Source organism: Cucurbita pepo, chromosome LG11 (assembly GCF_002806865.2).
Source record: "Cucurbita pepo subsp. pepo cultivar mu-cu-16 chromosome LG11, ASM280686v2, whole genome shotgun sequence".
Taxonomy (NCBI): domain Eukaryota; kingdom Viridiplantae; phylum Streptophyta; class Magnoliopsida; order Cucurbitales; family Cucurbitaceae; genus Cucurbita; species Cucurbita pepo.
The window spans coordinates 6,411,200-6,427,908 of record NC_036648.1 but is presented as its reverse complement, the minus strand read 5'-3'; the positions used below and the strand labels follow the sequence as shown (position 1 = coordinate 6,427,908).

Here is a 16,709-nt window from a genome sequence, read left to right as displayed (position 1 = left end):
TCGACATAGGTCGATAGAATTCAATCATCTGTGCTTGTTTAGAGTAGGTGTGGCAATAAACATATGGAGTCCAGAAACTAAACACATCTTTCTGAATGTATCTGTCAAAGGGAAATAGCAGAAACAAGTGGTCTAAACTTGTTCTTAGAAAGTCTGGAACAAAACATGAACATCAATAAGACTGACGACAACAAGAATAGCCTAAAATAAGTTCTCATTTCTTGCATCCCTAGCTCAAACACCTCCCTCTTCTTCCCATATCTGCTACTCCTCTCAATCAAGTAACCTTCAAGATAATCATCAATCGACACCAGCTTGTCTAAGTTGCCCCTTGAACGGAGCTCGGTCTTGTCAAGGTACTCTGGACCGAGCTTAAAGATTGTAAAAAACGCAGCAGACCAGTCGCCGAGAACCCTCTAAAAACAAAGAAGAAAATTTCATTCAGCTAAGGATTTTTCCATGGACATTTAGTGATCAGATAGATAGCAGGAGATGTCACATACATTGAAGGTAGTGGGATCTGTGGGATTGAACATTCTAAAGCAGTCTTTTGGTGAGGCAGCTTCGTATCCATATATCTGATATGATAGCATGATGAGTATAGAGAGGCTTATTTTAAGGCCAAAACCAATATCAGTTCATGCAAGTTTAGATAGCAGTTCAGATTTGACAGACCTCAAAAGTGAAAGCCATGGGAACTCTTGCTTTGTCAAACATGAAATCTGTGGCTGTCCCATGTGCCAGATACCTTAACAAACAACAATTATGCTGGAAGTATTTCAGACCCAAAGATCAATAATTAAGGGATTCTCAATTAAAAGACCAAAAACTTCAAACCAATTAGCCTTCAAGACTAAGCCAAGAGGCATCTCTAAAAGTTTGGATTCCTTGCAAAATAATAGATAGTTGTCTATTTAGTGTTTAAATTACTCTTAAAAATACCCATTACCGGGAGAAGTTGTATCAATTAAAGCTTACAACTTTAATTGTAAAGTCATTAATATATAACTTTTACAAGACATTATGACTTCTTTAACATGAGATTTATCATAATATTAAAGACATTGAAATATGAGTGGATTTTAATCTTCTTGTGCACTTTATTTTTCTCTATTTATTTAGAATAATTACACGATAACTTTTCTTATCATTTTGTTAGGATCTTTGAAGAAGAATAAATTTAAGGTGATTTTGAGTTTATTTCAAATGAAATCAAGTATAAATTGTTATAATCTGCTTGTTTGCTTTGATTGATACATGCCACATTATTTATCTAGTTAGACACTTTTTTTTTTTTTTTTTATTTACTTCGAATCAATCGATATCTATCAACTAATTATGTCATGTTAGATTTGATATTAACCCATCTAAGTTAGATAAGGACAAAAAAAAAAAAAATCATAAATAGAACATTTTAAGGTACCATTAAAATACATTTAAAATGTATACAAAATGGTAACGGAAAAAATCGATGACTCAAAGAATTTGATCCATTAGGAATAATTGGATAAGATCATCAACTTATTTGGATTAGATTGAATTGAAATAAATGAAAAACTTGGGTGAAATTAGTTGATGAGTGTTAATTTTGAAAAAAGAAATACTTTTTTTATTGAATAAATAGATATATATTTAATTTCATAATTATTTTATTTATTATTTATTCTCTAAAAGCACTTAAAAATAAATTCTTAAATTGTCATTTAAATCTTAATAATGTTTAAAAATAAAAGGTATGGTTGGGTTGGACTAGGTTTATTATTTGACCGGTGTTGTTTGGGTTGGAAAAAAAACTTACAATTCAAACAATTAATTAGGGCCGAAAAATTATCCAAACTCGATTCAATTCATGAACATTCCTACCTACTAAACAATAAAGAAAGAGTTAATGAAGAAGTAAACTAACCCGACCGAACCTCCGCCCGATCCAATCATGCAGCGCTGGTGGCAATGGAGATTGTTGAGTTCTTGAAGCAGAAGTTTCATTTGTTGAACAATTTGGCCATCAGGAGTTGTGTTTTTATGGTCATAAGGCATGAACAGAGCCTATTGAAGTGAGAATCAAAAGCAGCAAGTTGTATGAAATGTGCATGGAAAATTCTCAGCAATGGCTTTCAAAATTGAATGCCACACACAATTTGAGTTCCATTTTCATTCAATTAGTTAGTATTGTTTCTTACCTCCATGCCTGAATGCACATTGACCCATATATGTGGATCAAATGTTAAGGCAAGTTTTCGCATCATTTGAGTTTCTGGTTCGCTGAAAGGTGCAAATCCAGGATTTTCCTCGTAAGGATTATAATCCTGCAACAGGGAGGAGAGCTAAAATGTTGGAATTGAAGAGAGAAATATAAAACCTTACCAAACGGCTATAACAGCTCAAGTCCACCGCTAGTAGATATTGTTGTCCACTTTGGGTCGTTACATTTTGCCGTCAACCTCACGGTTTTAAAATGGGCCTACTAAGAAAAGGTTTCTACACCCTTCTAAGGAATGTTTCGTTCCCCTCTCCAACAAATGTGGGATCTCACAATCCACCCCCCTTGGGGGCCAGCGTCCTCGTTGGCACACCGTCTGATGTCTGGCTCTCATACCATTTGTAACAACCCAAGCCCACTGCTAGCCGATATTGTCCGCTTTGGCTCGTTACGTATCGTCGTCAGCCTCACAGTTTTAAAATGCATCTACTATGTAGAGGGTCTAGCTCTACTCCGACTAGTGTCTTGCACCTTCCGGTGACTGGCTCTGATACCATTTATAACAGTCAAAGTCAACCGCTAGTATCTATTGTCCGCTTTGGCCCATTACGTATCGCCGTCAGCCTCACGGTTTTAAAACATGTTTACTATGAAGAGGGTCTAGCTCTATTCCGACTACTGTCTCGCACCGTCCAGTGACTAGCTTTGATACCATTTGTAACAGCCCAAGCACACCGCTAATATATATTGTCCGCTTTGACCCATTACGTATCGTCGTTAGCCTCATAGTTTTAAAACGCATCTACTAGGAAAAAGTTTCTACATCTTTATAAAGAATGTTTTGTTCCCTTCTCCAACGGACTCTTCTTCGTGTACATTTTTCATAGTGCTACTTAGAAGATAGATACCAACCTTCTCCTTTTTACCCCAATCGACGCTCCAATTCCTGTTCAAATCAACACCTCTCCCTGCCATAGAACACAAACTCAGGCATGAGACCCTGTATGACCATATAATGGAGTAAACCAGCTGCGTTACCATTTCTTCTTTCACATAGATCCCCGTCCTCGACCAGCCTGCGCCCGTTTAAGTTTTCCATTGGCACCATCTGACAACATACATAAGCAAGCACATCATTTATGCATACACAAAAATGTGATTCAAGTTTGAAGCACCAATATCAGTTAGAGCATAGATTTCTTCCATAAAGGGGCCATACATTAATAATCAATCGATCTGTCACGACCCACATCGAAGAACTTGATAATATAGAGGTGATCAATGTTCAAGCTCAAGCATGAACACAAGTACCAAGTATTAAGAGCAGAAAAATGTGGGTATTAACTACAATGCAGGCTTAACTGCATGGACTTCATTGCTACTTAAAAAGAAAGCCAGAGGTTAGCTGGAAGAGAAGGCATCCTGAGTGATTATCTGTAACTTTCCTAAAATTATAGAACCAAAAACTTTACACGCCATTAATTTATTCCACTTATCAATGTAAAAAGTTGCAGCCTTCACACATAGCGTGAGATCCCACATCGGTTGGGGAGGAGAACGAAACATTTTTTATAAGGGTATGGAAAATTCGAAAGGAAAAATCCAAAGAGGACAATATCTACCAACGGGGAGCTTGGACTGTCATACATACCTTAATGACAAGCTTGTCAAGTGTGTTGCTTAAGGAAGCTCGATCCATGTGGGGCAGCAGCTGTTCTTCACTCAAGATTAAAAGAATTCTCAGTGCAAGTTCTGTTGTTATGAGCTCCCTTCCATGCTGTCCAAAACTCTGGAAGACAAGGAGGAATCATCTGTCAAGAACACCAGCAATTTTCAATCTGAGATGACATGTTCGCTTAATCGTTAAAGAGAGGAAAAGAAAAGAAAAAAAGATGGAAAGAACTGATCTCTCAAGTAAGCCTATTTAGTACACAGGCAGGAAGCCTATCCATAGAGAATTCTAACGGCTCAAGCCCACCGCAATCAAATATTGTCCGTTTTGGCCCGTTACGTATCGCCGTCAGCCTCACGGTTTTAAAACGCGTCTACTAGGGAGAGGTTTCCACACCCTTATAAGGAATGCTTTGTTCCCTTCTCCAACCGATGTGGGATCTTAAAATCCACCCCATCAAGGGCCAGCGTCCTTGCTAGCACACTGCCGATGTCTAGCTTCGATACCATTTGTAACAGTCCAAGTTCATCGCTAGCAAATATTGTCCGCTTTGGCCCATTACATATCACCGTCAGCCTCACGGTTTTAAAACGCGTATGCTAGGAGAGGTTTCCACACCCTTGTAAGGAATGTTTTGTTCTCCCCTCCAACCGACGTGAGATCTTACAAGAATAAAAGCCTAGAAGATCAAACGAGTATGCAATTCAACACAAAACTTACAAGAAGTATACGGAATTTTGACATGTCATTAACTTTATTCCTCCCATGGCAATATGTAACAACTGGAATTTCTGCAAAATAGCCCTTATTTCTAGCCTCCATTGTCTCTATCTGCTTAAATAATTAAAGTAAGTAACCAAACCAAAGCATCATGCCTGAATTAAGGAGAACCAACAACAAGAACATACAGTCAGCTTATCAGGGTGTCGATGGACCAAAGCTTTTATCTCCTTCATCAAATCAACACTGCAAGATCCAATCATCCAACAAAATGGGAAAACATTCAGAAAGAATCCAAGTACACCATTGTTAAATGAATAGATCACCATTACAAAAAGACCTTGAAAGCATTCAAACCACATGACTGCTAAGTTAATCTTCAACAAAGATAAATGGCCTAATATGAAACCCTACAAACACTTGGATCGGCAGAGAACAGTATCAGACTCGTTAAAATAGCCACTAAATCAAAATTCCAGAACGAAAATTACAACAGAGAATCAGCATACAGTTTGTATGATGAAATGCCCAAATTCCAGAGAGAAAAGCGACGATAACGATCATCGATGCAGTAAAATTACGAAAGAAGTGTATGAATCCGAATCAGAAGACTTGCAAACCTAGAATGATAAAGATCGCGATTGATTGGAGTTAATCTATTTCCGTCAGGATCCTCAGCAGTAACGAGAAGACAATTGAAACATGTGAAGAAGCAGAAGAAGATCCAGAACAGGGGAAAGAGAGAACAGAGAGAGCGACCCATACGGCAGAAACAGGGGACAGTAGATCGTGGGTTTAGTTCGAGTTCAACAGAGGATCCATTGTTGCAAAGCTTTAATGGAAATGATGAAATAAAAGAAGGGAAAAGAAATGGAAATTTCAGCAGGTTGAACGCTGTGGATCATGCAGGCTTTACAATTATCATCCCCAATAGCTTTGTAAGAAACATTCTTAGAAAGAATTTGAACAGCTAACTGATANCAGTCAGCTTATCAGGGTGTCGATGGACCAAAGCTTTTATCTCCTTCATCAAATCAACACTGCAAGATCCAATCATCCAACAAAATGGGAAAACATTCAGAAAGAATCCAAGTACACCATTGTTAAATGAATAGATCACCATTACAAAAAGACCTTGAAAGCATTCAAACCACATGACTGCTAAGTTAATCTTCAACAAAGATAAATGGCCTAATATGAAACCCTACAAACACTTGGATCGGCAGAGAACAGTATCAGACTCGTTAAAATAGCCACTAAATCAAAATTCCAGAACGAAAATTACAACAGAGAATCAGCATACAGTTTGTATGATGAAATGCCCAAATTCCAGAGAGAAAAGCGACGATAACGATCATCGATGCAGTAAAATTACGAAAGAAGTGTATGAATCCGAATCAGAAGACTTGCAAACCTAGAATGATAAAGATCGCGATTGATTGGAGTTAATCTATTTCCGTCAGGATCCTCAGCAGTAACGAGAAGACAATTGAAACATGTGAAGAAGCAGAAGAAGATCCAGAACAGGGGAAAGAGAGAACAGAGAGAGCGACCCATACGGCAGAAACAGGGGACAGTAGATCGTGGGTTTAGTTCGAGTTCAACAGAGGATCCATTGTTGCAAAGCTTTAATGGAAATGATGAAATAAAAGAAGGGAAAAGAAATGGAAATTTCAGCAGGTTGAACGCTGTGGATCATGCAGGCTTCACAATTATCATCCCCAATAGCTTTGTAAGAAACATTCTTAGAAAGAATTTGAACAGCTAACTGATAGGGCCATCTGCTGCTGCTGCTGCACGATTGTTCAATCCGACATTGTTCATCAATATGCGAGAAAAAGAGTTTTTGTGGATTTCTCGTGCAATGTGCGTTTTGTCTTGAGAAAAATGTTATAATTGCATTTTGGTCCCCCATCTTTCTCCTTATTTCGTTTGGTCCATCTTTTTTTAAATTTAAAAAAAAAAAAAAAAAAAAAAAAAAAAAAANTAAAATTATATATTTTAACGCTAAATTAATAAAAATACTATTTTTCATTACATTTTTTCTAAAACAATCCTTTTTTTAATTTTTTAAATTTAGTTTTGTATGGAAAGCGTTAATATTTATTTCAATAGTGTTTTAAAGATACCATTTAAAAGTTTCATTAATACTTAACTATACCTATTTTTTTTAAAAAAAAATCAAAAATACTTTTATTACGTTTCAAAAATCCATTCTATGTTCTTTCACGAGATGAAATCATCTTAATTTGAGAGTTTTAACCTTTGTGATCAGTTTAAATTAATTTGAGGGTTTTAACATTTGTGATTCAGGAGTTTAAAGGTTCATAATCGTTCTTAAATTCAATTGGCTAGGTTTACTTAACATATTAAAGATGACCAATTAAAGACAACGGAGGCGATTACCGATTACCACGAATGATGGTGAATTTAGCACAACTATCAAAGATGTGAGGCACCAGCAGTCAAAAGAGGAGGAAAAGAAAGAAGATGAAAAGAGAGTACAACCTCAAAAGAGGAGGAAAAGAAAGAAGATGAAAAGAGAGTACAACCAAAACTTTCTAGTACATACTTCTTTCATTCAACATTTGACACGTCATCAGATGATATATTATGATATATTATTTTACTCAACGACTAAAGTATTATTATTTTTAAAAAAAAAAAAAATCAAACTACCCGACAAAAGAGACTAAAATGTAATTTGAGAAACTTGGAGGACTAAATAAAAAATATAATATGCTTAAAAAGTTTCTCAAAACAACAATCAGTTCAATAACTTATTGGCTATATAAATAGCGGCGGCAAGGGCGACGGTGGTGTCTCCCATACATTGATATTATAGTGATTAAATTGCAAAGCTTGAAGTGAAAATAACCTGTCCCCTCCAATGGAGAAGTCCTGAATGAATCCTCCATTTTTGGGTTCAACTTGAGAAGCCAATTCCCATTCAAATCCAGACCCACAATACACTGAAATGGCACTATTTGTAGAGCAAAACAGCTTCCCTCCATGCCATCCCAGCTTCGGCTTTCCACCAGCTACAATGTGCACCATCTCCCCTGGCAAAGGGAACCGTTCCCTTTTCTCTTCTTCTTCAGAGCTCCACCAAGCTCTGTTCATTTGGGACTCACCTCCGAGCCCTCTCAAGTCGAAAAAACCGAAAAAACCGTTCTCGTCTATTACACAGACACAGTTCATTTCCTCAATCCCCATTGCATCTACTAATGCTCCTCGATGTTTCAGTTTGTATGGATTGTGCTCCCAATGACCTGAATGCATTTCTTTCATTCTTGGATCAAATATGCTTATTCTATTGCTTTGTGGGCTACGTATTGCTGCTACTAAACACTTGTTACTTGGCAGCCATTGAAGCTTGAAGGTGTTGTGAAGCTCACTGTTATGTCCACCTTCTAAGAAATCAATCTGCTGCCCTGTTGTTGTATCCCAAGCTCCAATGCCACCCACCTTTGTGTATGAATCATGTTTACAGCAACAAAATATTTTGTCGTTTGAGTTGTTGATCGCTAGATTTCCGGGTGTTGTTCTTGAAAATTGATTGTCTCCTCCATGAGATCTATAAGAAGAAGATGAAGTTTGAGTGAGCTTAAATTTATGTTGAAGTTTAGCAGTTTGTGGATTGAAGAGACCAATTCCACCGCCACCATCGCCACCAGTGTTTGGATTTGAGTGCTTTCGGCCACTGATTAAGATGCTTGTTGAATCATACCACTCCATGTCCACAATCTTCATATAATCAAGATTTGCAATTGAGAGTTCTTGGAGCATCCAATCGTAGACATGGAAAACTCTGCCATTGGCAATTGAGCAACTACCATTGGCACTTGCTCTTATTAATGAATGATCTTGCAACAAAGTTCGACCAGTTATGGAGGATGCAAGTTTGAGATTTTCACCGTCTAACTCGACGCTTCTGGCAGAGCGAACCTGGTCTAGAAGTCCATAGTAATGAGCTTCTCTAAAGAGAAGCGTGTCGGGAATGGTTGGAGGAACAAGAAGCTGACCAGTTCGAAGAAGATGAAGAAGGACATGGAAGCAAGCAGGGTCTCTATCAATGAAATATTCTCCAAATTCCTCGTATTGTGCTGTCCAGGCACCATCCAACATAGCTTTGAATAACGAATTTTCACCAGCATTCGAAAGGGTTGTCGCTGTTGTTTCGAATATCTTGCCTCCGACATTGAATCTCACCTTTCGTTTCTGAGTTACCATGGTAGTTCAATCCTAGCAGACAAAAAATATGGTGATGGCAAGGTTCTATCGTCAGTATTTAACATTCAGTTTTCTTAGTTTGAAAGAAAGCAAATGACAACAATATGAATCTGATAGAGTTTGGAGCATTTTTCTTTTGCTTTTTGAGTGTCCTCTTAGTTAATGTTAAGCTTCTCCAAGTATTTAGCACCTAATTTTCTTAGTATGAAAGAAAACAAATGAGAAGGATACATACCTTTTTCTTTTGCTTTTAGAGTGTCCCTCCCTTTATTTGAGGACAATACTTTCTTTACCCAGTGGAGATAATAAAGTGAACAATTAAATGAACTTTACCTTTACCTTTCTTCCCCCCATCATCACTGTATGAGCTTTGTTGCAAAGGATTTCCAATGCTCTGACCAGAAATAAGCGAAAAAAAAGGCTTTCCTTTCTTCTGCCTTAAGATGTTGGCACTCAGCAAGATGGGCTCATGGTGTGGTGGGATGAAGCCTGCCAGACAAAGACAATGGCTTGTCAGCTATGTTCCTGAATAAGATTAGTATAAAATGTTATGGTTATTAAATTGACATAATGAGTTGTGATTTTAGAATTTTTGCGTAGAACTTCACAATTTGAATCGGTTAAACACAACGAGCAGACTGGTACCTTGATTAGTATAATGGAACAATTACTCGACTCTATAAAATTTCATCGAATAAAATTTGAATCTTCTCCCTTCACCTCTAGTATTGCGTCAATAGGTGCTCAATATGCTGATCTTAAATGCTTACAATGTTTCCGATTCAGGCTAAGCATATTCATGACACTAATTGCAAAGATAGAAGGCATAATAAAACCATATTGAGGGTCAAACAGCACAAATAAAACATAGATGTTGGCAGATAAAAAAGCAAGTGTCAAGTGTCTCTTCATTTTTTCTCCGCATTGCTCTCCAGTTCTCTCTTAAGCTGCAACGAGAAGTCATCATTGACATCATCATCATCCCAGTCGTCTTCCCACTGCTGAGTAATTTCTTTACCTTCCTTGACTTCCCATTCTGTAATTGATTTTTGCCCATGAGAACAGAAGGAAAGGTTATAAAAGTATTAGACGGCTTAAAAATGTTATGTCAAGAACAAGAAGCAGATTAATAAGTTTTACACCAGAATCTGAAGAAGATTAAGTTGCAAAAGAACTTTGAAATGGAAGAAGGGATCTCTGAATTCTCTGCTTGGTAGCAATATCTTGCTAGGACTAGGACTACGATATATATGATATATATTACGAAGTTCCAACTTCTATATGAGCAAACAAGAACCACCATGAATTGCCTTATTAGTGCATGTGAAAAAGTAAAAAGACCAGGGTGAATGGGTTCAAAACCTCATGGTGGTTACCTGCTTAGAACAATATCTCATGAATTTTTTGGCAGACACATGTTATAACCTCAGAATCAAGTAGTCGTCCTATGAGAATAGTTAAGGTTCACTCCAATCTCATCAGATCCTTCATTTGACTTCCAAACTTACAGGCAATTTTTGCTATCACATTGTGACAGAATGAGATGTCTAGGACATGCAACATTCAGTTGACAATATTATGCAAGTGCAGCAAATACAAGACCACATCCTTCAGGATCGAAATTTACAGTCTACCAAGAGTTTATTATTGGCACACCAACGATCTATACTTCTCCATTTAAACAACTCCAAAACATTCTTATCACTTCAACAGTTTTCATTTTAAAGTATATACAAGACTTCAAAGGATATGCATGGCTTTCAAAACATAGTCTCAGTCGACAACATCGTTAAGCAACCATATGATTTGAATGTTAGACTTAAGATTCTTTATCCTCTTCCAAACAATCAAGTAAGTGTAACCACTTTTGAAAAATAAAGAAAAGCCTCACTTTTTTTTATAAGTGATTATATTGACTTAAAACAAACATCTAGAGAATTTGAATATCTTTATTCTTAAAAAGGCCCATCCAATATAGTACTTAAGGGGCATATCTTTTAAAAACCATGGATTATTCCAACTCTTCTTTATCCTAATCAACACTTGTTTTGATTGATTGTTACTATTGCAATTGAGTTTACAAATATTCTAGCTGATTTTTTTCAAACACTGGATTCCAAGAATTTACTAGGAAATAATGAGTGAACAGAACAACAACAATAGGGCATCCAAATGAAGAATGCTAGCAGTAAGGATTGAGCCAGTAACAGGCTTATCCAGACCGTTGCATAACACCAGTAACAGGCTTATCCAAACCGTTGCATAACATTCACATTATTTTGGCTTAAACAAAGGAGAAATTGCACAACAAGCACTGATAAATACAAAATGAGTGCAAATTGAAACCAAATAATTACAAGTCATACCTTCATCAATCTCAAACTCTTCAAACTCATCATCATCCTCAAAGAGGTCAACTTTCACTTCCTCAGTAGCTGCTTTCAGTTCAGTTGCCATCACAAAGCTCACACAGGTCTACAAATCCTTAGTTTTCTGATAGATCAGCAACAAATTTGAAATACATTAACAAGTGAAAAATACACAATTGAAGGCATGTTTTTCTGTTGAAGCTTTTTGTAGACGCAAATCACTGCACCCAATTTCTTGGGTTCATTGTTTAACCAACTTGAACTATCAACTAATCCAATCCCAGAGGGATTGAGTTGGATTGAGCAGATAACATCGTTTTACACTGTTCTTTCAATTTCGCCCTATATATTAGAGATTTTTTAGCACACATAGTCATGAATTCGAATTTCGGATATGAAGCTCACTGAAAATTTAATATAATCTATAGTTACACCAAAAGCCTCTATAATCTGCAGGTATACTCATAAAACCTATGGAATATAAAAATGGAATAACATATTGAGTGCTGATCGCANATATTCTAGCTGATTTTTTTCAAACACTGGATTCCAAGAATTTACTAGGAAATAATGAGTGAACAGAACAACAACAATAGGGCATCCAAATGAAGAATGCTAGCAGTAAGGATTGAGCCAGTAACAGGCTTATCCAGACCGTTGCATAACACCAGTAACAGGCTTATCCAAACCGTTGCATAACATTCACATTATTTTGGCTTAAACAAAGGAGAAATTGCACAACAAGCACTGATAAATACAAAATGAGTGCAAATTGAAACCAAATAATTACAAGTCATACCTTCATCAATCTCAAACTCTTCAAACTCATCATCATCCTCAAAGAGGTCAACTTTCACTTCCTCAGTAGCTGCTTTCAGTTCAGTTGCCATCACAAAGCTCACACAGGTCTACAAATCCTTAGTTTTCTGATAGATCAGCAACAAATTTGAAATACATTAACAAGTGAAAAATACACAATTGAAGGCATGTTTTTCTGTTGAAGCTTTTTGTAGACGCAAATCACTGCACCCAATTTCTTGGGTTCATTGTTTAACCAACTTGAACTATCAACTAATCCAATCCCAGAGGGATTGAGTTGGATTGAGCAGATAACATCGTTTTACACTGTTCTTTCAATTTCGCCCTATATATTAGAGATTTTTTAGCACACATAGTCATGAATTCGAATTTCGGATATGAAGCTCACTGAAAATTTAATATAATCTATAATTACACCAAAAGCCTCTATAATCTGCAGGTATACTCATAAAACCTAATGGAATATAAAAATGGAATAACATATTGAGTGCTGATCGCAAATACGAAACTAAAACAGAGAAGAAAGCAAACGCGGAAGAGAGAACTAGAGGCAAAAGGAATGATAAACAAAGACATAAGTTCGTTCTCTTTTGTATTCCCCTAATTTTGCAGAGAATCACAGAAGAAATCATAAAGCAACCCATCAAATACATCGCAATTCACAAAACAAATTGTAAGCCATAGTCGAGATTGAGAAATGTTGCATAAATTGTAGGCAGATCAAATTGGAGAGAAAAAAGAGCTTAGAACCTGGAGAGAGAGTTGTGAGAAAGATCAAAAGCTTCAAATGGCCGTCGAGCAGGGACGATCGAGGGAGTCGCTTGTTGCTTGATTTCTAGTGACGAAAAAAAATGAATCGAGATACCTTAAGGGACAAGTCGTTCAAGCCTTTGTCCTTTTACTTTAGATATTCATTTTCACTTTGTTCTTTATCTTTAATATTATCCAACCAAATTTCTTAATTTTTGTGAGCATCGAGGCCGAGAAGGAGTGAGACGTAATGATCTTTCAGAAGATTACAAGGTACTGATACGAGTGTCGATCCGGACACTAAAATGGAAGTGTGTTGAATCAAGAGTTAGATAATAAGCGTCTCTCAGCACAGTCTGAGAATAGAACAAGTAAGGCAGAGGTATCTTCCCGACAAGTCTTGCTTTCATTTGTTTCGTCTTTCGAGCATAATCAAATTATGGGGAACAAGGACGGCGGAAAAGAAGGGACTGAGGCATTTGATTAGGACATTGCACAATGATCCGAAAACTTTGTTGCATCTCTTCGGATCAACAGAATTGGTTGGTTGGCTGGAAACTAATGGATCCGCTCAATGTCACTGTCGTACTTTTTCAACTATGCGGCATCGTGATCTGTCGTGATCTTGACATGCTAACAACCAGCTTTGAGGGCTTTATCGCATCTCTTCGGATCAACAGGATTGGCTGGAAGCTAACAAATTCGTTCAGTGTCACAATCGTACTTTTTCAATCGTGTGGTGTCATGATATTGACATGCTAACGACCAACCTTGAGAGGAACTCAAGCCCATATATATTTTTCGTCCAGCTTTGCTGCTTCGTCGGACCTTAGGCGAGGTTTATCTTCACCAACCGAACATCGTAAAGAATCCAAGCTTATTCGGTTACACACGGCAGCGCCTGCGCATGCATGTTTAATTGTTTGCGCGACATAACTTGCCCCTACACTAGGACAAGTCATTCGACTTGATCTTACCTCTACTTGAAGTCAATGTATCTCAATGCAACGTCGCATCTCATCGTTTCATCTTGGTTCTCAATTAACATGACATATATGTCTTAACATCATCCCAAGTCACGGAGTGTCGTTGGCCATCGCAACTCACTCAGTCATGCCATCAAGAACGAGCCCACGTATCGTTTATAACGTCGGAACATCTCAAACATCCATTCATCTGAATTCTATCGAGGCATTGGCCCTCCCGTACTCATGACATGACATGCATGTAGTGACAACTTTATTTTAATTGAAAAAATAGGATCGTCGCAAGATATCAACTCAATAGGATTTATAAAATCAATATGAAATGCAAAGTTTGTGGATATACGAACCAATCGAGTCAAACCGGTACCAATCAACTTTTAAGATATTCATTAGTGTAATTATCTAGTTGAGTCATGCTCAAATTGGTAAATGCAATATTGTTCCTAATTTATAAACATTTTTTTAATGTATAATTATTTAATTATTATTTTTATATAAGGCCACATTAAACGTATAATTATCGTTTAATAATTAAATAATTATTAAATGATAATTATAGGTTTAATTAGCAAAATAACTTTTAATTTGCATTATTATAAAATATAAACGGCAATTTATTGAAAAATAAATAGACACGCGGCTGACAGGTCAGCCTCCCATATAGGGTTCAAAAAATATGACCGTTGAGGACGCTCCTCTCATTTAAATCTCAATTCAAACCCATCGCCAAGAACCTACAACAAGACAAAATTCATTCACAGATTTCAACAAGAAAATAGCGTTTCTCCGTCGGTTTCCAACTATCAATGTCTAAGATGAGATCTGATCGCAGGCCGCCGCTCGCCAGATCACCCTTGCGGCTCAGATCTCGTCGGGTTCCTCAATCGAACTCAACCTCGATGCAAACGCCGCCCGGTAAATTGGAAGCAACCGAGTGAATATTCCGTTGATTACGATGAAAATCGTTCTTGTTTTTGTTTAATTTTGCGATTCTTGAACTGGTCTACTATGTTTTTGTCTGTGTACAGGTTCTTTGACAAAATCGCTGAAAATGATCCGTCCTTCGGATCTGCAGGAAACGGAGCTCCGACCTGAGTATCGGACAATTTCTTGCGAGTTACGAGCTCTGACAAGCATGGTTAAGATGGAATTAGGATGTGAAGAATCTGAGAAAGGCGGAGTTGGCGATAAATTGAGCGTGAATTCGAGTTCTCTGTTCGAGCGGGGGAGATTTTACGACGAGTACTCTGCGAGGAGGAACGAGAGGCTTAAGAGAAAGAAAGCCGAATCCGCATCCGAAATCAAGACTCCATACACTCTCGGCGTGACGGTCGAATCTTCGAAGCGGCACAGTTCGAAGAAGCTTGCAAATAGCTTGAGGAAATCGGTTGGTGCGGCGTTTTCTGTGGAGCAGAGCGCGGCGGCTCCTAGGTATTTGCTGCGAAGCATGACGAAGGAGAACAAGAAGCCTCCATTGCCAGTGAATCTTGAGAAATCCGTGATTGCTGCAGGAGAAAGGAAAATCACGACTCGAAAACTCCGAAGAATCTGAAGAATTAGGGATCAGATCTTGACGTCAGGTGGAATTCTTGATTTCCTCCTCTCGTTATCTTTGATTTCTTTTCTTTACTTTGATTCAGATGGTTAAAGAACTGGATTAGTTTTTCATAATGTGTTCTGGATTTGGATTTGGATTTGGATTTGGATTCGCATGTAGGATTGTGTAGTGTAGCTAGAATTTTCCAATTCGGAAATATCTGACCGAGCTTCTCTCTTCAGCATACTTTGGCTGCTGTGATAGGAAACGAGAGGCATAGAGAGCACATTAGCTGTTAGGGCTCTTTGTGAGTTTATGCAAATAAAAGTTCTTGTTTATCTTGTGTTCTTCTTCTTTCTTCATTTTTCACATGTTAGAGAGCATTACTAAGCAATTATACACGGCAGATATTGTTGGTTAATTCCCAATTATACACCTTTCTGGTCTAAACTTGATCTAAACTAAATCAGATATTGTCCTCTTTAGTCTTTTTACTAAGTGTGTTATTTTCTTTAAATTTTCTATTTTGAGCTTTAGGGTTCCGGCTTCAAGTTTTCTATTTCAGGCTTACCCTCTTTAGGCTTTCTATTTCTATTTTGGGCAGGCTTATCCCCTTTGGGTTTTCTATTTTGAGCTTCAGGCTTTCTATTTCGGGCTTATCTTGAGCTTTACTCTTGCTCCTTTTTGAGCTCTTGGGCTTACCTTCATTGAACTACTTGCCCTTTATTGAGCTCTCGGGCTTACCTTCATGGAGCTTTACTTACCCCTTTTTGAGCTCTCGGGCTTACCTTCATTGAGCTTTACTTACCCCTTTTTGAGCTCTCGGGCTTACCTTCATTGAGCTTTACTTACCCCTTTTTGAGCTCTCGGCTTACCTTCATTGAGCTTTACTTACCCCTCCCCTCAAGATCTTTAAATCGCATCTTTGCTAAGTAGAGGTTTTCACACACCTTCATTGAGCTTTACTTACCCCTCCCCTCAAGATCTTTAAATCGCATCTTTGCTAAGTAGAGGTTTTCACACCCTCACACTGTTCGGTGTCCACCCTCACACCCCTCACACCCCTCAACATTCTGGTTCAGTGTCTAGCTCTAATACCATTTGTAACAAACCCACTTATATGCAAACATAAAAATAGTATAAAAATAGGTCAAGAATATAGGAAATGGGATATGGGATTAGAAAAAAAAAAAACATAGCTTGCAACCACTCTCCAAACGCTCCAAAGATGTTGGAGTTGAACTCATAAACAAAGTAATAATTAAAAAAAAAAAAAACTCAATCCTTGATAGAGCATGTAGCTATACTAAAGAGCTTTTGATACCACTTGTCACAATCGCATTTTGATGGTAGCAGACTTACGATTATGTATAGGCCTAGCGACATGCTCGAGCCTTTGACCCCGATTCAAAAAGAAGATTTT

The 16,709-nt window shown here is 37.5% G+C and overlaps 3 protein-coding genes across 7 annotated transcripts; 1 reads left to right on the top strand and 2 right to left on the bottom strand.

Moving 5' to 3' along the window:
* Window positions 1–10: 10 nt before the first annotated feature.
* On the bottom strand, window positions 11–5,554 carry LOC111805316 (putative metallocarboxypeptidase ecm14). 2 transcript variants are annotated; one of them, XM_023690326.1, is made up of 11 exons: window positions 5,213–5,554; window positions 4,781–4,838; window positions 4,593–4,703; window positions 3,852–3,989; window positions 3,239–3,308; window positions 3,113–3,168; window positions 2,181–2,306; window positions 1,907–2,046; window positions 676–748; window positions 504–578; window positions 11–416 (listed from the first exon to the last, which is right to left on the bottom strand). In XM_023690326.1, exons 1-11 carry the CDS (start codon window positions 5,353–5,355, stop codon window positions 105–107), a joined length of 1,302 nt encoding a protein of 433 aa, XP_023546094.1. In that variant the 5' UTR covers window positions 5,356–5,554; the 3' UTR covers window positions 11–104. The 2 variants fall into 2 exon arrangements, with proteins under 2 accessions (XP_023546094.1, XP_023546095.1); XM_023690327.1 differs by having other exon boundaries at window positions 5,209–5,293.
* Window positions 5,555–7,310: 1,756 nt separating this feature from the next.
* Window positions 7,311–12,941, bottom strand: LOC111805771 (protein DSS1 HOMOLOG ON CHROMOSOME V-like). Of its 4 annotated transcripts, none has more exons than XM_023690992.1 (4): window positions 12,764–12,941; window positions 11,994–12,120; window positions 9,061–9,861; window positions 7,311–8,837 (listed from the first exon to the last, which is right to left on the bottom strand). In XM_023690992.1, the coding sequence occupies exon 4, from the start codon at window positions 8,823–8,825 to the stop codon at window positions 7,380–7,382; it is 1,446 nt and encodes a 481-aa protein (XP_023546760.1). In that variant the 5' UTR covers window positions 8,826–8,837; window positions 9,061–9,861; window positions 11,994–12,120; window positions 12,764–12,941; the 3' UTR covers window positions 7,311–7,379. The 4 variants fall into 4 exon arrangements, with proteins under 4 accessions (XP_023546760.1, XP_023546761.1, XP_023546759.1 ...); XM_023690993.1 differs by having other exon boundaries at window positions 9,159–9,861; XM_023690991.1 differs by having other exon boundaries at window positions 7,311–9,314; window positions 9,471–9,861.
* A 1,495-nt stretch (window positions 12,942–14,436) lies between these two features.
* LOC111805770 lies at window positions 14,437–15,640 on the top strand. The gene is made up of 2 exons (XM_023690990.1): window positions 14,437–14,664; window positions 14,778–15,640. The coding sequence occupies exons 1-2, from the start codon at window positions 14,556–14,558 to the stop codon at window positions 15,299–15,301; spliced, it is 633 nt and encodes a 210-aa protein (XP_023546758.1). The 5' UTR covers window positions 14,437–14,555; the 3' UTR covers window positions 15,302–15,640.
* The last annotated feature ends 1,069 nt before the right edge of the window (window positions 15,641–16,709 follow it).